Genomic DNA, 20831 nt, shown 5'->3' with positions numbered 1-20831 from the left:
TAAAATTAGCAAATCTGGGATTGCTAAAGTTTCACTTGAAGATCAAAAGGACAGTAGAAAGTGATAACTACCAATCATACAGCTTATGTAAACGTGTTTTGTTTTGGCTTTGGTTTTCATTAAAAAGATGCACTTGCTAATCTATATGCAGGAGATTTAATTGGAACAAAATATAGAAACTGAGTTTTGTATTTACTTCCCAGGCTCTCCTAACAACCATTAATCATCACTGTTTATACATTAAAAAAATGTGTCACTGAGAATTTTTCAGGTTGTTGGGGTAGGTTTATTTTTGGTGTGGGTTTCTTTTCTTGGTTTGGTTCTAACCTTTAATATAAAGGCTTCTGTGTGTGTCCAAAATGGCATCAGCTGAAAAATATGATTACAAGTTACAACTGCATTTAACTGATGTCAAAGATGCAGGTCGCTTGGACAAAGTCTGTTTTATCACACAATATGGAAGCAATTTTTGTTGTATGCAATCCCATCTACTCAGTAGTCTTACTGCATTGTTAATTCAAGAATATCCTACCCATCTGTATATTAAAAAACACATGCCCAGTGCTGTACCTTATAAAAATCTTGCTTGTAAGTAAAGCCACCTTGCTTAGGCAACACAGTGTCCAGTCATCCCTTCCTCTTCAAATACACAATGACATGAAACTCCAGACAGCTGATGCTCATAAACAGCTGTCACAGTTCATAGCACTAACATTTTACCTTAACCAGGGTTCAAATCTCTTTATTCAGCATACTATTTCCTGCTTGCTGCAAAAGGCCTCCAGAATCAAATGTGGAACACAACTATATAATTAAAATACTAAAGAGAACACAATATTCAGAAGATTACACAACACATAACAATCAAACATTAACACTTCTGAACAAAGTCCAACTTAGGTTCATGCCAGGTCGTTGATTGTTCATTTGCTAACCAGTCACATAATCAGATTAGTTTTGTCCTGCAGCCTGCCCCTGTGCTATGAATACTAATGCAACCCAACTTTCATTTTACTAGCAGAATTGCCATAATTTAAATCACAATAAACTCGAAGGTAGCTCTGCTGTTACATACTTGAAAACATATATTAGGGGGGGAAAAGGGCAAATGTTAAATGAAAAGCATCTATCAATCTACTTCTGCTCCTCTCTTTAACACCTTGTAAAATTCTCACTTCAATACATTATGATACTATGAAACTGAAACAATTTTGTGAGGTCATTTCATTTTTTCCTACTACTGTTTTCCTGCAGCTCCTTCATTTTATAATTTAGATAAATATATAAATGTCAGCCCAGTTTAGGACAAAACTAAGAACCAGAAATATCCTCAAGGCAGGAATCACATTTTCCTGATTCATTGTACAAATCTAGCCCTGATGAAATTCTAACTTTCCTATGTTTCTAAACATATAATTATATTTTTATGTTATGTTTCTAAATTCTAACTTTCCTTTGCAGTTAAACTCTGTACAGATTTTTTTTTCTACCTGAGGCTGTAAGGAGCCTATATACCTACTGCTGCATGTGCCACAGAATTTAGTCTGTCAAAACAGCAGAGGTGTGGACTTGTACCATCATACTGCATCTAGTGATGATTAATGTTTTCTTGACAACCAGCAATCTATACTGAATGCTATCAGTCTTGCTCCTTGCATTCCCCAACACATTTTTGGTCACTTTTTCTGGGAAATATCAATAAAAAACACGCAGATGGATGGGTCTCTGAAGGACCTTACTTTTCTATTATTCTGATCAAATACTACTTCTGATACAACCAGCATGTAGAATCTACATCAAATACATACCTTGCATTCAGCAGAGAGAACTGTGTTCAACTTAATTAGCATTTGACTCAGGAATGCAAGCAGTGCTTGGAGACAGTTTACAACTGAAGCACATTAAAGCACAAGCAGCAGCAGGAAAACTCCTGCTATTATGGAAAAACAGATGAATTGCTACTGAAACACAGCTGCAGCACGTACAGGTCAAACTCCCAGCATTCTCACAGTCTCTCAGAAGAGTCTGTATATGCTGGGACTTGATGCCTGAGTTATTCTGTATCTTCATTCAATTTCTCTCTCCACTTTTTTTTTTTTATTATTGCTTGAATATTTACCACATGACAGAAAGTCACAGTATGAGACTCTCATTCTTCAAACTCTACTTTACATGTCATAAGTTTTTAGAAATCCTATCTGCATACTACCCTTTTTCCTCAGTGCTTTAAACAACTGCTAGGTTCTGCTCATCTGAAGATGATCAAAGCTGCCTGAACAGACATTCTGACTGAAGGAATTTAATGCCTGCTGATATTACAGCAGGCATTGAACTGTTCACTGAACTTAAATCTCATTTTAGAAAATTCTATGCAACACAGAGGAAGTTTCAGCAATAGTAATCTCAGAAAAACAACCTAAAACATACAGGCAAATCCCCTTCAATACTTTAAGCATCAAGAAAGCTAAAGAAGGTATTTCCTGACACAGGAGAATATTTAATGCAGTTATGGAGAGAGAAAACCAAAATGTGGTCTGTCTAAAAAGTGAAATATTCACAAGTTTTTAGGGTTGAACTTAGTGTAGTATGGGTACCATTTTTATTTATAAAGACTATTAGTATGCCAGTATTAGCAAATGTCAGGGCAAAAAGTCAGTTTCTGAGCAGTCTTCTATTTTAATGATGTTTCCTATTTTGCCATTCCATAAGCAGTCTGAAATACAACCATTATCTAAATACCCTAAAGTTTTGTGCTATTCTACCGAACAACTTTCTACAGAAAGCTTTACCCATGAAACAGCATACTAAATACGTTCTTTGCAAACCAGCAGCATATCATATTGACCAGATAATCTTTCCAATTTATTGCTCAGAAAAATCAATTAGAGGAAACCTACAAGCTACAATATGCGTCTTCAATGTTATGTACTCAAACCTTTAATTGTGAATCTATGCTGCATAATAGACCAACGCAATGGAAATGGGTAGATAATCTGAAAATTAATGACCAGTCTTCATTCTGAAATGTGGATAAATATTAATCATTCCCAAATTATGCAGTGTTTGAATGTTTGTAAATAGTTCCCCATATGTAACTTTATTTTTGGAGTACTTAATGGAATCCGATAGGCAGACACCGAGCACCATGCTTGAACACCCAAAGGCTGGGGATAAGCTTTAAAGAAAATGCAATCATACTAAAAGAGAAACTCCAAAAGTTTTATTAGGATTTCAACAGACATTGAAAAAAAAAATTGCATAATGATTGAAAACATATTTTAAACAAAGTAGCAATGTGTATCAAGTAAAAGAAAGACTGGAACAGCTGTCTATATATGCTGTACGGAACATGTACCAGGAAAGGGATATGACATATTTAAAATTCAAGGGCAAATGTGAACAGGTCACATTTGGATAGACTGACTATACACCAAAGATGTTTTACAAACTGCATAGCAGCGTAAAAAAAAAAAAATTATCCTAAGTATACTGTATTCCTGCATTTGGAGCAGTTTACAAGGCAGAGATGTTGTTTACAACATTGATATTTTAATAGCTCTGGATTCTCATAAAAAATAAACTAATTTAACAAAAAAGCCTGTATCTACATTTGAAAATAAAAGTGCATGTATTGAGAAATAGTGTTGTTTCTTAAGAAGAGTACTTTAAAAGTTCATTTTAATAGATCAACAACTGATGATACTTTAGATGCAATTCTGCACTGTGCTACAAGCGAGGTTTTAACACCAGTTCCTCTAACTGAACATCCTCTTTTCCATAAGCACCAAGACATGTGCCTGCCTACTGTACTTATCAGGGTTCTGGGGAGTTAGAAAGAATGCAGAGTATCAAAACCACCACATTATTCACTAAAAAATACCAGTAACCCAAGACAGATGTTTTAAAGTAGATTTATCCATAAATGCGAGCATTATCTCCTCAATTTTCAGGATCCTCCAAGTCACACAACTACTTTTAAACACTGGAGAGCAGCAGCAAGGACCTATTAGAGCTAAAAGACAAGAACTGATAAAAGTCTATCTCCTGCCTTGTACTGAAGAATTTGTGGGTAACGAGCATTCAAATGCATTCAAAGAACTGGGCTGGAGGTGTAAGATTCCTACCCAAAAGCCAGTTGGTATAGTCAGATCTGTACATGAATCTAGATTCTCCTTTCCAGATAACCTAACAGCTAAGAATTTCTGCAAATATTGCTAACTTCTGTAGAGGGTTTACTCCTTTCTTCTCTTCACACAACAAAGAAGAGACGTGAAAGGAGAACATGCAGTTTGAAGATCCAGGCAAAGCTTCTACTTGAGTTCATATAATTTCAACTCATGGCACTGAATAACTAGGTTGTTTTTTTGTTTTTTTTTCTGAGCACCTATAGCACTCTGAATAGAAAAAAGGCAGTGAATGTTTAGCTGGACTGAATCCAGAATGGGAAATGCACAGATACCAAAGCTATGAACTGCAGCCAGAATAGCCATAAACAAGTGTCCGGTACAGAAATTACAAGTAATAAATGTAGCCATCTTTGTAAACATCTACTCCTTATTAATCTCTTTTTTTTTTCCTATAATGGAAATACACACTGTATTTCACTGTTCCAAGCTCTGGTCTGTTTCTGTTTTAGCTTTGTGGCACAGTTGCTAAGTGCAACAGGCTAGAGACACCGACAGTAATACAAACAAGTTGGGAAGTCAGTTCAAGTTAAAGTTTTGCTATACCAGGCCTTTTTTGATAGCATGTATTCTCTGTTCACAAATGCTTTGTAAGATCTTTTCGTATGGAACACTGGAAACAAATGGGAGTTATTGGTTTAACAAATGTAGTTTAAAATAACATTTCTGATATGCCTTATGCAATTAACAAATCATGTCTCATCTTATGAAGATGATACATTTGCTATACATACCAGTAATTTAAAATGCTTCTTAAAAAAGCAGTGTTTTTATAGACAAATTAACAGAAAAGGAGACAATACATCTCACAATACCACAGAACAAGTAAAGCCCTTTCATTAGCTGCACTATAAATTCATAACTGTTCATCGCATACTTTGAACTTCTGACTGCTCAAGCAATTTAACCCTCAGCCAAATGCAGGACAAGGAAAAATTTTCTGAACATTTGACATTGATATCATTGCAGGTGTAAGAGTAAAAACTAGTATTCCATGGTTTTAGCTCTAAAAGTTTTGCTCCCAGAAGTAAAACAATTGTTAAGAGTTCAGAAGAAAAACAGCAATTGTTGACATGTCAAAACGAAGTTGTACTAAAAATTAAGCTGCTGTAAATCTGAGTTCACTTAGATCATTCCTAAAAAAACTTTTTTTTAAAAAAAGCTGATCCTAGATCACGTGTTTACTAGGAAGAGCAGTAGAACACTGATTTAATGAGAAAAGATGTGCTTAAAAGCTGTGTTTGAGACATCTGTTATAAAGTTTTGAATTATTCCTTATCTTTCAAATATTTGTATTATAATTTGTTTACCAAAAAAAAGGACCAGATACAGAAGGTACAGGATTTGGACAGGACCTTGCTCTCACTACCTTTCAGTGGTTCCTATCCAAATGTAGATACTATTTAGAGGCCATTTTTTAGATGTTATCAGTCAACAGCTACATGGGCACCAGTGAATCAGAAAACACACCTTAAGATTTTGTTCTTAAATTATATAAGTTAGATAAAACTACCCTGTCCAGCAAGTTCCGAATTTTTCAAACGTTAAGGCAACTTTCATTACTTTCCAGCTAAACAGTATTATAAAAAATAAATGTCACTTCAAACCTTATATACACAGTGACAGAGTAGATTTAGCTAGAAAGTATCTTTAGTACATTAATAAAGTGTCTCATAATATTACCGAGGTTATATCAGGTGCTTGAGTGTATGTGCAATTGGAGTGGCTGCAATACTTAAAGTACTGGTTTCAAAACGGAGCGCAGTGACCGTCCCTCCTTGGTGAGCTCTCGTGTCACACACATACATGGCAGCGGCACAGCCTCCTCTCTTCTCTCCACTGCGTTGTAGCTGCACTTCTTCAAGTGGTCAGCCATGCTCACAATGTCAGCAAACTTCCACTCGTTCACAGTACAAAAGGCTGTACTGAAGCGCCAAACCTAGAAAATAAACCGCACTTAGGCTCACAGTGTTTTTAAGATACCTCAACTCCGAGCAGGAAATTACATGCTTGTGCTACAAAACTTTTAGGTAATGCTGTCAATAACTCACACTAAAAATCAACATGAGAAAAAAAACACTACACAGAATTTAATATTGTTAATCCCAGGCTGATTCAGACTCCAAGACAACTCTGAACACTGGGAAGAAACAAAGGCAATATTTTTTGTGTCCACAAAAGAGGTACAATCAGAAATTAAATGACAAGGTATTTTAAGACCAGCCACAACAGTTTGTTTCTTATCAACTTCTGCAGCTCCAAATGAGTGCTGCAAGTACTCTGCAGTTTGGGGTGGGGTGAATGACAACAACTGTATTACACAAAGGTCATCCAAAGGTTTTAAATTATTTCAATATTTAAAGCATTCAGTACCAAGGCAATAGATATGATCTCAACAGGTTTGAAATAAAAATTGCTGTCAACACTACACAGGCAAGAAAAGCAAACTTTGTAGGCAGCTTTCCCACTTCTATGGAATATTGATCTTAAAGCAAATCATGAAAAGTAATCTTTTAACATTTTAAAATACTTGAAAAACCAGAAGTTTATTTACTTACATTCATCAAAAACTAGACTCTACTTCTACTTCTCCAAGTGTGGAGAAGACTGAGACATCCTGCAGCAATTTTCACTTTTCCTATACAATAGTCTCTTTTTTGGAAGGTTATTATACCAAAATCCAGTAGTAACAGACATAATATTAAGAGACAAAGTAGAAACACAACCAATGATATACTTTCCCTTTCAACTTCAAAATAAAAAAAGTAGTTAACTTACCTTTTCTTTTACCTGCCAAGAACTTCCTTCTGGGCACTTTCTCTTCTCCCAAAGAAGTATTACCATTCCACGTGCTTGAAGCAAGCTTCCACACACATCTCTCATTAAGCGTGACACTCTTGAAAGCTGACATAAACTAAAGCCATCTAGAAAACTGGCAATGTGCTGCAGCACCTCAAAAGGTAGACTACTCAGATGGTCATTATGTAGTCCAATTAAGCAGCTTTTTGCTGGTTCTACTAATACTGTGGATATACAAGGCTGAACTCCAAATGACCGTAAGTGGCGGTCATGAATAATTTTTGCCCCTTGTGTTGAAGGGCAAAACCTTCGTTGAGAATATGTACACCCATAATATGCCAAAGGACACCTCTGCTCCATCCAGCCATTAAGGCCAGCATGAATGTCTCCATGCACATTCTTAAAATGCGACGAAAATTCATTCCTTCTAAACAACTGTCCACAAACAAATGTAAACATTGAACGCTGTTTTGTTTGGTATCTAGCCACATATTCCAATACCAAATCCAATCCAAGGGTCTGGAACGGACTCGGATTTGAGAGCTGTGGGTTGGCATGATCACATGCAGAAGCTGAAGCTATTTCCCCCACCATTGTATTTGTGGCCAATATAGCAGATGGGAGAGAAAATGTCTGGGTCCCAAAGTCAACGTGATACACATCGACAGCGCGACTTTCTGATATCCCCCTACCTCCGGGAGAATCTCCTAGGCAAAACAACAGAGCTGCAGTGATTAGATCAATTCCCTGAAGACCCATAGGATCTTCTGTTATCTCCAAATCTGATGTATCAACAGCCTTGTCTTCTTTTGGTGTTGACCAATAATGGTTAACAAGGAATCTGTACGATCGATGCCGTAGAAGTGAAAATGCATCTATGTTTCTCAATCTTTCTTGCTCCACTTGTCTCTCTATCATTTCTTCTTCATTAGCATTATGGGGAAGTAGTACATGATTAGAATTGCCATTAACTAAGTGATCAGCTGGTATTACTTCAACTTGTGCTGTTACAGGGCAGGAGCTGCAATGTAATGCTTCATCATCATGAGATGCAGTACATTCACCATTTGCTACACTGGACGGTTTTGAACTAGATACACCAAGATCTTCACTGTGGTCCAACACCTTTGAACATTCATTTTCTACATGAAAGCCATTACACAAAAGTGAGGAGTTACTGAGGTTTAGATTTAAGTCATGGTTTTGCACTACATCGTAACAAATATCACAAGAACCATTTTGCTCCATTTGTGAATTTTGACTCAGGCTATCAAAGTTAATTCCCCCAACTGCTCCTACATTATCTTCATCTGGATTTTCAGAGTCAGACTTTTTATCCTGAATAATGCCACTAGAAGTTTGTTCTTTAATCTTGGAATCTTCTTTCATTTCATGTGGTGAAATGCAGAGGTTTGAACTTAACATACCAATGTCCCTTGTAGCTGTGTTCAGGATATCCAGAGCAGCAGCTAAACTCCTCGTTGTTTCTACAGTAGCTTGATAAAGTGCACCATAGGACTCTTCATCTACAGGCATCAAACCATTGGTATGCACTGTATCAGGGGCACTTGATTTGACAGAGGTTTGCTCTCTGGATTCTGGTATTTGATCACCTGCTTTTGACATCATCGTTGCTACTTTAAGTGATTCTAATAACATGCGCTGGTCTTGAAGAGCTAAAGCCATATCTAGCTGTTCCACTTCATCAACATCCTTACTCAGATTTTCGTAAGATTTTCGGTCAGCATAGCTGACTGGCCATCTATTCCACTCCATGGTACAACATACCACACTTGCAGGACAAACTTCTAGGTGATCAGCAATTTTATTTCGGGCTACTATGAAGGGACATCCAAAGCCACTATTCAAACAAGGCACTCTTTCAAGTGGACATAACATACGATGTTCCTCAGCTTTACATGAGTGAAAAACTGCTCCACAAACCAAGGGGCAGCCAATCAAATCACAGGAAATGCCCGGCTCTGGTCTGGTCATACAACGACGGCTGACACAGTTCACACAGTGCAGGTGTTGCTGATGTTCCTCCATGACTGTAAATCCAATTCTGAGTAAAGAGAAAGGAGACAACAGATAGCATATTAACTCAATATTGTTAATATTTACTAGCTAGTATTTGCAGCTTTTGCATGCTTGATCAACAGACATTTTAAGAAAAAAAGTATGTAACATTTCAAAGAAATGGTGCTTTTCAGCTGAAAATGAGAAATACACATTTGTATCAGAGCCCAGAACATAGTCTATACATTTATTTACTATATGCAACTTAAGCAAAAATGTTGTATAATCCTTCACTGTAGAACAGCCCTTTTTCCCTGTCCATTGCAAATAGATCATTCCATGAAAAACAAAGCATGGCCTTTGACTATATATCCAACTACCTAAAATTATAAATGATACAATTGCACAGATTACAGAGACAAAATAAAGAAAATTAGATTGATCCTCATGTCCAATTCTCTAAATTAAGCAGTGGCAACCTGTTACCCAGGCTGCCTGCTACACCTAAGCTGTTGACACCCTCTTCTTGCAGTTCATTTTAAGGTAATCTGCAGCCTTCAGTGAGCATGTCAATTCCATACCACATCCCATTCTCTCCTCAGTCCCTGCATCTGACAGACTGCAGTCCTTTACAACATCTCTTCACTCTTTTTCTTCACCTATAGCCTATAGCTCCGCCCTTTATTTTCTACAGGAGTTGTTGTACAAGGGTAGCAATAATACCAAATAAGTCCTTTTCACTGAAAACATTTACATAAAACTTCAGTTGCCAACATGGTCCTATATATATATGTCCACCTCAACCCACAAAATGTAATTTTTAAGTGCATCCCATGGCCACTCTGATCACAATACCAGCAATTTGAAGTGTAAGGATATCAACAACTCTGCATAACAAGACAAAACAGCAATAAAAATCAAAATACATGTACATCCACAGTGCAATCTATAACAACATGTTGACAACAACAAAAAATTCAGTTATTTGTTGTGGTATGGAAAAATAAAGAAAAAACAACAAAAAAAAAAGCCCCCAAAAAACCAAAAACCAAAACAAACCAAAACAAAAAAAAAGAGTAAACTTTGTGTCTTTGTATCACTTATTGAAAAAGTCTAGAACTGCTCTCTAGCTGGAGTGCAGGCCCACACAAATTACGAAGCTCTCCCCTATACTCTTACAAATTCCCTCTCAGAAGCGATACCAGTAGGGATTAAAGTTCAGAGGTATCAGAAAATGACTTGCACAGAGCCAAATCTCAAAAATACTTTTTCAAAAACGCATTGCTCAGTTCCATCTTTTCCTTACTCCTCCCTCTCTAGCAATTTTCCTGAGAAATAAAATGCTCAGAGAATTTAATATTAATAAAGATAGTTTCTTACTCTGCTAACAAGTGCTCTTGCACATTGTCTTTAGACTAAACACTTCAGGTTTAATGCATTAAACCTTCTTAAATTAAAATTACTCTAAACTATAAAAAGAAAACTGCTTCTCTTCAAACTGAAGGTAGAAGGAAACAAAAGTGCCTTTTAGACACTCCAAATAATTTAAAGCATTTAAATAGAAATCTATGTGACGCTTCACTCACTTGTATTATTTTAAAATGCTTTGAAATTCATACCAACTTTAAGCAGCAATCAGTCCTCATACCCCCATGTGTCGTAATTTGGATAACTTAAATATTTTAGCCACCCACTCTCCGGAACACTTTTAACAAAAAAGCATATGTGCTACACTTAGCAGGCAAAACACAGCTGAATTTCCCCCACCATACCTTAGCATTTATATACTGAGTAACAGTAAGTTTCAAATAAACTGTCATGTGTATCAGTCACTGGACTCAGTGAATGACTTGTTCAACCTTTTTGCAAACCTCTCTGGCACACAACCTGCTTTTGACTTGCAAATTAAGTCAGACAGCATCTACTACAAAGCGACTAAACATGTTCAGTAAAGAATGAAAAAATTATTTGACCTCTCTGATGATAATTTTAGTTCTACCAGCAAAGCCCTCTCTGAGTAATTCTTGCCAAATACTGTGGCCTGTTGCTAGACCAAAGAAAATCTCAGAAATTTCCATCAATACTGAAAGAGAACTACTTCTCCTCAAGTCAACAGGTGAACAGAGATCAAAAGGAAGCTCTCAGGTTATGTGTGTATTCTGAAGTGCGTAAGACAAAATGGAAACAGCACTGAAAAAGACAATTGCTAGTTTATAATGCCAGGGCCTTTAGAGAGCCCAACCCCTGCTTCATCTATCTAAACAGAGCCCTGCTCCCATAAATCAACAGCCTGCTCACTTCAAGCTGGCCAGAAGTGAGCCACCTGGAGAGCAGCATGCAGGCGTGGTCAGGCAGGACAGTGTGTTGCTAAAGTGGGCTCAGTTGCGCAGGTCCCACCTGCCCGTGAGGGTACCCGAGATGACCTCTGCCTCACTGCAGGGATTATGGATACTCTCACCCAGTTGAGCGGCTTCACCGTCCAGTTGACAGTGCCCCAGCTGAAAAGAGGGCACCCACATCATGAGCTGCCCTTTCCTACGGGGTGGAAAAGCTGGGAACAGTCTGGCAGCAGCCCAGGGGATAGTGCTGACAAGACTCACAGGATGTTCCTCCACAGCAGCGAGGGGCAGGCCTGGGCTGCCCTGGGTGCTGCTGCTGCACAATTCCACGCTGGGCGCGCAGAGCGGGTGATGACACACATCCATTCCAAACTCTCATGGGCTCTGTAGCCCATTCAATCGTAGCACTTGGACTTCTGTGGGAATTTCACATCAACATCAGATCACGTCAAGATGTGTCATATGACAGTAGTTTGGGCCAAAATTTTATTGATTTTGGGCAAGGCAGATGAGCCACCTTCACTTAACCCAGAAAGGGGATACACGTCAGTTATTCTGGATAAATAGCACACACACCTAAGCCAGCACTATTCTACTGCTTCTAGGCCAAAGCTGGCCCACATGCAGCAGCTCAGAACACAGTCAAACTGAGCTCGTGTTTGCCTGCACCATTTCTGGAGACATACCCTAAATTAGTCAACCATCATTAAATACTATCTTTAAATAGCCTGAGCTTACACAGAACATTCTATTAAGACAGTAAAACATCCTCCTCCCCAGCACACTATCTTGGTCTTTACAAGTAAGATTGTGAAACCTGAGTTGCACAATGATACTGGCTTTTCTCAGGCTCCTGAACTCCTTTCACTCATAGGCCAATATTCATCAAAACTTAATTATTTCATATAAGCAAATGGCCTTTCAAAGTAAGGAGACAAAATCTGGTGAAAACATCAAATATCACTACCAGACTGTGTGTGAAAGCCAAAGATGACTCTAAAATCCCAAGTCTTATCAATAGCTAGATGCTAATTTATTCTATTACAGATGCTTCAGGTTAGTTTTATCAAGAAACAGTCATGCATAAAATCAATTAAATAGGTAAAGTAACTTATTCTCTCAGTTTCTATATATAAGAATTTTACTGATCACCAAGAAGCTTGATTAGTTGCCACTTATCATACAATTAAAATCTTTTGGTTCATTTTCTAAATATATATTTTAAAATATCTTCAGACATCAGTAAAACAGCAGCAGAACATTCACTAAAATTCTGCATTCTGCTTACAAGCCTTAATTCTTCAGCACCTGCTGTAAAACTTCAATTTAGTCAAAATGTTGCATTTTATTTATAAGTTACTACAAAGTCTCTTTAAATTTATTAAATGTTCTTTTATGCGCCTTTAATTTTAATACTTGAGCTTCAAACTCAAAAGCTGTTTTGGGCAGCCAAGAGTTCCTGGACTGTTTGAACTATAGGTTTCTGATATAATTCAATTCTTAAACTGCAAATTAAGTCCAAAGGAAAAAAAAAAACAAATGACCCTATCAAACTGGTAAAATAAATAGATAAGACCTCAAAAATCAGCACACTGATTAATCAGCAAATGGCCATGACTCACTCTATTTTGTTAGCTAACTTTGTATACCGCAGAACTTAGCACCTCTTTCATTCAAAGATTAAGAGCATTCACATACGAATAATTTCCCATTAAAGAACCACAACCAATACATCATTAGCACTAGACCAAGAACAAGAACCACCCTCGTCCCAAATATTGCTTTGTAAAGAAAAAAAAACCTGTTGGGTAAAGGGGAGATAAAGAAAATTCTCGCTGGAGGTAACAAGTCCTTTAATTTCCTCCAATACAGCAAATTGAAAGGGCTAACAATGTCATTGCTAACTTTAAGGAAAATACCTGTTGTTAGAACACATGCCAATAATATTTACAGTGCTTATTATCCCACTGTGCTCCTTGTCACAATATGATCAGAAAACAGTGTTGGAACAATGACTACAGCAAGAACGAACAGCTGTCCTTTCCCGATAGTGTAGTGTCAGCAACCAGCTTCAGTTCCTTCAGTTCAGAGTGCCCAAGTACACACACTTGACTGTTACTAGCAGAGAAACCTAAAAATACATCCCGTTCCAGTGAGATGACCACTGCTCTCAGAATTTGTGCCATCACTTGATGTTATTGTACATACTATACAGTCAGCTGACTAAATCAGCCAGAACATGCTTTGAAAATCTGTCATAATTAAAAGGATTAAAATTCCAGCTGCTACAGCCACGTGATTTCCAGTTGCTGTTGTAACACAAACATTAAAATAGCATAATAAGGGTTTCAGACACACACAATACTTCAGCTGCAAGTACGAGCTCTTACTTTCTTCTATACCCCAAAAACTACTCAGTACTACCAAAACCAAAGCCTGCTTGCTCACTCTCTCCTATATGAATTCTTTGGGGCCAGTGAGACAGGACATCACAGCAACCATTACTGCTACTGGAGCCCTCCATTACACAACCCCCTTTTATTCATCAAATCTATAAAGCTCAACTACCTTTGAGCCTCTTCTATCAAATTCAACTGAATAGACCAACAGGTTCTTAAATTACTGCTTCAAGGAAGTGGAAGACTAGAGACACACAAGCTGCACTACAGGTTTAAACTCCCAGGAGCATCCAAATCCACCCATAAGCAAATACATGCAAACCGTATTAAAAAATTCCCTTTTGTTTTGGACACTGCAGAAGTGATGCCTTGAGTTTTAGCTCTTATATTTTTCAGATCCTGTACTGGATTAGTGTGTAACCCTGAATTTCATATAGGGTGTTAGTAAGCTCTCATCACAGTTTGGTCAGACAAAACAATCCTTCCAGACCTGAGAACCAAGATTATCATCACAGCCTCAGGCCCCAAAAAGTATAAACAAAAGTAAATTGGGGGGGAGCAAACTGGGGAAACGTGACTTCATTACCTGAAGCTGTAATTAGACAACCCCAGATATGCAAACAGACCAAACTTATATGAAAAACTTGTGACCATCGTCCATCTTGGGTGTAGCCTCTGCAAGGCTCCTGCAGTGCCCCAGGTGTATCTGTTAAAGGTCTTTAATAAATACTCACTTTATTCTCTAACTCTGTCTAGTCTGTTCTAGGTAACCAGTCCAAGGCATCAGAAGAGATAGCTGTATTTCTCAATCTTCTCTCTTTTACCCAGGTTTCTGTCAGGAGCTTATCCTTTGATGCCAAACTTAAATTCTCAACTTTACATGACACTGATTACCATCCCCCACCTCTTAGTTCATCAGGACAACCCTGATTTCTGTTAAAACAAGGTAGACCAGGGAAGCTAAAACTATATTCAAAATAGTTGGATGGATGACTGTTCACTGCATTCTCAAACATGAATTAATCCACAACAAAGATGAGAGCATCCTCCCTGGCTGGTAGTGACCGCACATACTGAACATACGAGAAAAAATCTACATTAATTTATTGTTAATCACTGAAAACATGAAAAGAGCTCCAATTACTAAAGTCCAAACTACTATGTAGCAGGACGCTACTTCAACCATTACTATCATAGTTTACAGCTATTATTATGTATTACATAAAAGAGGCAGAAAAAGGTTACACTAAAATGGCTTTTTACTGCAAGAACAAAAAAACCCTCAGGGGGACACATACTTCTGGAAAGATTCTAGTTTTATCAGTTGTCTAGCATTGAAGGAATATATACTAGCTGCTTTTTTAAGCATAAATCAAAGTTACTTATCCACCTCACAAACAAACCAGACCAAAGAAAGAGAAATCTCTAACTACAGCAGAAATAATGAACACTAGAATATAGAGAATTGCAACCTTTTTTATGCCAACCTTATTTATAAGACTTCTCCATGTCTGCCCCAAATAGCCGTTTTTCCCAGTGGAAAACTATCTTCCTAGCATTCAGACAATACAGTGAAATTATTTCCTTCCAAATCACTGCAGCCAAAAAAAAAAAAAAAAGAAATAGAATTCAAGGGGAAAAGAACCAAAGCAAAACACTGCTTTGACTGAAATGGACCCTCCACTGATGCCCTACCTGTCTGGCTTTGTTACATTTTAGAATAGGAGCTCTGATGAAATGACAGAACACTTTCCTCTATCCCTGTTAAACTCAGTTAAAAGAGTGCTAAAAATCAAAAGCAAAACTACTAGGCTTTTCTTTAGAGTACTTTTGTGACAGATCTGCCATGCATTCTTGCTTCCCTGACAGATTCCCCAAATAAGGAGCCCAAAGACCTCAATGTGCCTTTGGCCACACACGGACACAGGACAACCACACGAGGAACAGCTACACTCACTGCATGGCTCAGGCACAAAAGCACTCTACCTGTTGAGACGGTGACAGGGCAGAATCAGCTAGAGAGCCAGTAGATTTCATGTGTAAAGCACTTCTGAACTTGAACACAGTGTGACTCCTCGACTGCTGCAGATTCTGCAAGAAATGAGATCAGAAGTAAGGTTTCGTTTCAGGTGTAGGCATTACTTTCTGTATGCACAATCCTCTGCAAAGGTCATGCGCTTACACTGTCTGGGGTTACAAACACTGAAATTTTTTGTAGATTTTATGGGAATATAAACAAGCTTTTAATAGACTTCCCAAGCACAACTTGAGTTCTGTCATTTTAGCTTATTGCTAGCTGTTAGTCATATTGGATGGTAACCTAATTACATTTAAGGCTGTAAGAGATTATTAAGAGCTATTATTCTGACCTACTAGACTTAATTCACTGCTCTGACCACTTCAGGAAGAAAAAAAACCAAACTCATATGAAAGATTGCAACAGCTGGAGAACTGAAAGAAATAAATCAAGTTTGATTCTTTTACAAACTGCATTTTAGTCTAGTTAAAGTTTGTCCATCTTCAGTCTTCATACATGGGAACTTATTAAGCAGTTGCTTACTATTAAAAAGCTTTTTACTGTAACAAGATGCTTCTTCCATTCTTTCATGCCCAAGGATTACCACTAAAATTTAAGAGAGGTGAAACTAAGGTGATATGCCCAAAGGAACAATGATATTCTTATCCCAATACCAACTCACAAATCCTCCAGAAAAGCAGGAAAGAAAATAAGCCATTTCTCAATAACCAGAGACAGAACTACTGGGAAAAAAAGAAAAAAAATCATTCTGTATTACAGTAGGTTGTTTTAACCACCCAAAAGAAGCCAGAAATAAATCCTTCTTACGTAATATTTTAATTCATGCATGGTGCTGCCCAAGAATTCCTGACCTCTGTATACTTACAGAAATCAGGCCAAACATCTCATTAATATACTGTTTCAGGTCTTACTACGCAAGTTTAACCAGGTCCCATAGCAAAATGAGAAAACAACTTTAAAGTAAATAGACTATGAAAGCAACTTCTCTCCAACATCCTATACTAAAGTGCAATGTCATGTATTCTGTCCATATGAAGTTATTTTTTTGGTTAACAATATACGCTTATATTAGACAATGGTCTAACATGCAGCAAAATAGAGGTGCACAAAAAAATTTAACAGACATATCCCACAAGGACACCTTATCAGATTATACTGAAGTAGAAATGATGGGAGGTTGTCTCAAAATATTTTGAAAAAATTGCAGTAAAACAAAAAATAATTTGATATTATAAGACAGTTTTAACAACTTTATTCTATTCTATTTTCAGGTATTTCCCTTTTCAATCAAATGAAAGACACTTTTCACAGCAACTGTCAGGCTTTTCCCCCTTCCAAGCTGCTTGGTTTTAAAACCAACAAAACAGTGAAAAAAAAAAAAAAAAGACAGTTATAAATAAAACTATTGTCTAAACAAAACTTCATCTATCTCCAACAGTTGATGACAGAAAGCTGGGAATGTATCTCACAGTGAGCATGATATACCAGCTCTTTCAGTGTGTTTCTAACATGACTGAAGAACTGGAAAACACGAACATCTTCACTACAAGTCTGTACAGGGTTTTAGGACATAGGATTATTCATCTATTTGTTACCTCTAATATCATTTAGACCGCCTTTTCCAAATGTCAACAGGCTTGATGTTATTTCTTTTTGCCCAAGGACTCCAGCTGAACGATCCTATCCAAACACATTCCTTATCTGGTGACAACAGTGACTCAGACAAAACAAGGTTTTGTAAGAGCATTTAAGCTTTGCCAATAAAGCACACTCCTATAAAGATCCTATTTGCAATGAATCTATCACACCAACAAATTTCTCTGTCAAACAGTACTTTTGGAAAACTACAGTTTGTACTAGAGATGCTTCTAAGTAGACAAATAAAAGCCTGAACTTCAACAAAACACCACCCACCTTCCAGCACCTCTGTAGCAAAGTCTGAACCAGGTATGACAATCAGCCTGAACCACTACCTAAAGTTTTACATGAACAGCTGTAACTACATCACTCAGAAACTTACCTCACCATGCCTCTCATTCTCGAGCTTTGAGACCTATCATTTTTCATCATGATTTCACATTAAGAGTTTAGATCAATGTTGGACTTTTGGTAAGAAACCGCACAATCTACTCAGCTGGAAGTTGTACTGACTTTTATAACATGACACTAAGTGTTGCATTAGAAACTATTAAAAACAGTAGCTTGCAAAGTAAGTCAGAATCTAGAGCTCCCCTGCCATTTTAACTCTCTTGGCCTGTTTCAGACCAGTTTATATTACAAGACTTTTCAGCCTTTTTCCTTCATTTAATACTGAGACTAGACAGTGTCCTGACATTTAGGACAGCTTACACAGATTTCTCTGTAACCATCAATAATGTAAATATTCCTCCTTGCGGTCTATTCAGGAATACTTATCACGCCTTATACAATCTAAGCATCTCACTAATAGATATGTTATCTTTATTCTTATTATGCAGATAAGGAATCTGAAGGGAAATTGTCACCACTACAGTGATGACTATCCGTGATTCCCTGCTCCCATCTTTATTCCACTGGATCTCATTGCCAGAGGCAAACAGCATTTGCCTCCTTTTAGATAGAGCCCATCAAAGAAATAGGTCTATCGATGTGAGGGAAATTTTGTTCCTTTTATTTCAATTGGACTGAAGACAAAATAGGGGTTTCTTACACAGCTGAAATCTGCAGCAGCCACAGGAACGCATTTGAAGACTAGTAACCATATGCTTTCTTCTTCAGAAAGGTGTAGACTACACCCTCTGTTGTAGACACTCTTTATGACCTACGAACCTGGCTGTCCAAAAACATGCAGAAATCTTGTCCAGAAACTTTCCAACCAGACACTGCTTGTTAAACACAGCAGTTATTTTGCCCATTAGACATCGAAGTAGGAGGCAAGGGAAATATAACCCGAACTTAAGTTGAGTAAATGCAGAATTTAGTGCAAAAGAAAGAATGTTCAGGCAGCAGAGTAAAAACACTGCTTTTGCATAGCTTTTTCCTATTCTGCTGGGATTCTCCTGTTCCTTCTAACTTTGGAAGCAAATGAGAGAAGAGACCCCATAAAAAGACTCGGCTTGCAATACAATCCCAATTCACTCTCTCTAATCTATTTCTTCTCTCAAAGAAACTTGACCATTATGGAGAAATTCCACATAGATATTTACATGCATACAGAGTGGAAGACAGAGTAAAGCTGGCTGTGCATTTTTCAGTATTCCAAGTACTCAACTTGCTTATCAAAAAAGTTCTTCTACTATTTTTTGTACTTCTGGGACAAGGGTGCAGAGAGGAAGGTCATAAATAATTCACATCCTTCTCAAATGGGATGCATGAACCTTAACCTCCCAAATCACAGCACAAGTTAAGGTGTATCACATCAACGTGAAGCAAAAAGCAGCAGGTGTCCAGGTAAGGACTTAAGCATCAAGTACTCCACACCAATTCTAGAGGAAGCAAAGGAGGTATCTTGCCTAAGTGCTAGCACAAGCAAGGTGAGGCTGTTACTTCGGGGCCACTGGGTTTGGACTAGTTTGCTAACACTTACCTGGCATATAAACAACATAATCAGCAAAAGGGAAACAAGTATTATGAAAAGCTTCTCAGCCAAATCCGAATAAAGCATTACTGAAAAAAGAAAGCCACCTCTCCAGCCCACGGGTTATTTCCTTCAAGAATTTTGAAGACCTACTGCGAACAACAGCGACGCTAACAACTTTTGGAAGTGAGGCCACACAACTGTTCCAACACGCCAGCCGTTCAACAAGCTGCTGTCATCTCCCTGTATGCTTCTGATTGCCGACCCGCGGGGTTACAGGAGTACAACCACACAACCCTCGCTACCTTCCTAAAAGAGGGAAACAAAGGCTCCACTGCACGTCAAAAAACTGCCATTAAAAAAAAGGGACTGAGAGAAGACACCACCTCTTGAAGGTCTGAGCACATCTACTCGAAATAACACAAACACGGCGGATTAGAGAAGGATTTCAGCAATACTTCTGGATTATTTGCTCTCTTCCTCCTCCTTTCACGCAGAAAGCCGACTCCCCGACTCTGGTCTCCACAGCAGCAGGCAGACCCCGGCCCTACGCCCTTCCCACGTGCTATCGCGACACGCCGACAGCGCTGGCACCACTGGCGGGCTCAGAGGAAGCGGCCGCGGCACAGCTCAGTCCGCCGCCACCCGTGGGCCCGGCGGCAGCGGCCACCCTACATGGCCCGGCGCTCCGGGCCCCGCGGGGCACGGGGGTCGGCCGAAGAGGAGGCGATGCCGGCGGAGCCGCAGATCGAGCCCCCCCGGCCTCTCCCAGCCGCGACCTGTCAGGGGCGGCGGCGGGGAGGCGCCCCCGGACGCTCGGGCCCCCGCCGGGCCGCCATTTGTTTATCGCCCGGCTGCCGGGCAGCGGGCGCGGCCGCAGGCGGGACGCAGGGCCCGGCTCTCCCCGCCAGTCGCGGAGAGCAGCGGCGGCTCACCCGTCCCCGTCGCTCCGCGGGCAGGCGCGGGAGCCTGCGCTGCGCCTCTCGCTTTCCCCCCGCCGAGCTCCGGCCGCCGCCGCCGCCGCGCTCGGTCCGCTTCTCTTCTCTTCGCTTCTCTTCGCTCCGCCTCTCCCGGCCCGGCCTCGCCGCCCGCGGGGCTCCCGGCGCGGCCCCGCTCCGGCCGCGCCCCCGCCGGCCGCGCGCGCGCGTGCCAGGGACAAGGCTAGGGCCAGCGAGCGCGCGGGGCGGGGCGGGGCCTCCAGGGGGCGGGACCGAGGCCCGGGAGCGCGCGCGCGCCGGCGCGGCCCCGTTGGCCCTCGGCGGAGGGGGCGGGGTGCCCGGATGTCGCGTGCGCGCTCGCCCCCCCCTGCCCCGGCGCGCGTGCGCGGCGCGGCCGGAGCTGGGGCCGGCGTGTGGCTCTGGGAATGCCCCGGGGCCTCGGCCCTGCCCAGCCGGGAGCCCAGCCCAGCCCTGCTCAGCCGGGAGCCCGGCCCCTGGCGTGGGGTCACTGGTCTGATAGCTCTCCCGAGCCCTCCTGTGCGGGCGGTAGCGCGGGCGG

General features: G+C 39.8%; 1 protein-coding gene across 5 annotated transcripts; it reads right to left on the bottom strand.

The window, feature by feature from the left end:
- Nucleotides 1-3205: 3205 nt before the first annotated feature.
- FBXO30 (F-box protein 30) lies at nucleotides 3206-20421 on the bottom strand. 5 transcript variants are annotated; one of them, XM_005518490.3, is made up of 4 exons: nucleotides 20270-20421; nucleotides 15727-15831; nucleotides 6963-9048; nucleotides 3206-6123 (listed from the first exon to the last, which is right to left on the bottom strand). In XM_005518490.3, the coding sequence occupies exons 3-4, from the start codon at nucleotides 9030-9032 to the stop codon at nucleotides 5920-5922; spliced, it is 2274 nt and encodes a 757-aa protein (XP_005518547.2). In that variant the 5' UTR covers nucleotides 9033-9048; nucleotides 15727-15831; nucleotides 20270-20421; the 3' UTR covers nucleotides 3206-5919. The 5 variants fall into 5 exon arrangements, with proteins under 5 accessions (XP_005518547.2, XP_014119028.2, XP_014119029.2 ...); XM_014263553.2 differs by lacking the exon at nucleotides 20270-20421 and adding an exon at nucleotides 19721-19863; XM_014263554.2 differs by lacking the exon at nucleotides 20270-20421 and adding an exon at nucleotides 19344-19480.
- Between the last annotated feature and the right edge of the window lie 410 nt (nucleotides 20422-20831).

This window comes from Pseudopodoces humilis, chromosome 3 (assembly GCF_049639895.1).
Source record: "Pseudopodoces humilis isolate 2021_Gansu_Grassland_sample_001 chromosome 3, ASM4963989v1, whole genome shotgun sequence".
NCBI classification, from domain to species: domain Eukaryota; kingdom Metazoa; phylum Chordata; class Aves; order Passeriformes; family Paridae; genus Pseudopodoces; species Pseudopodoces humilis.
This window is presented reverse-complemented; position numbering and strand designations above follow the sequence as displayed.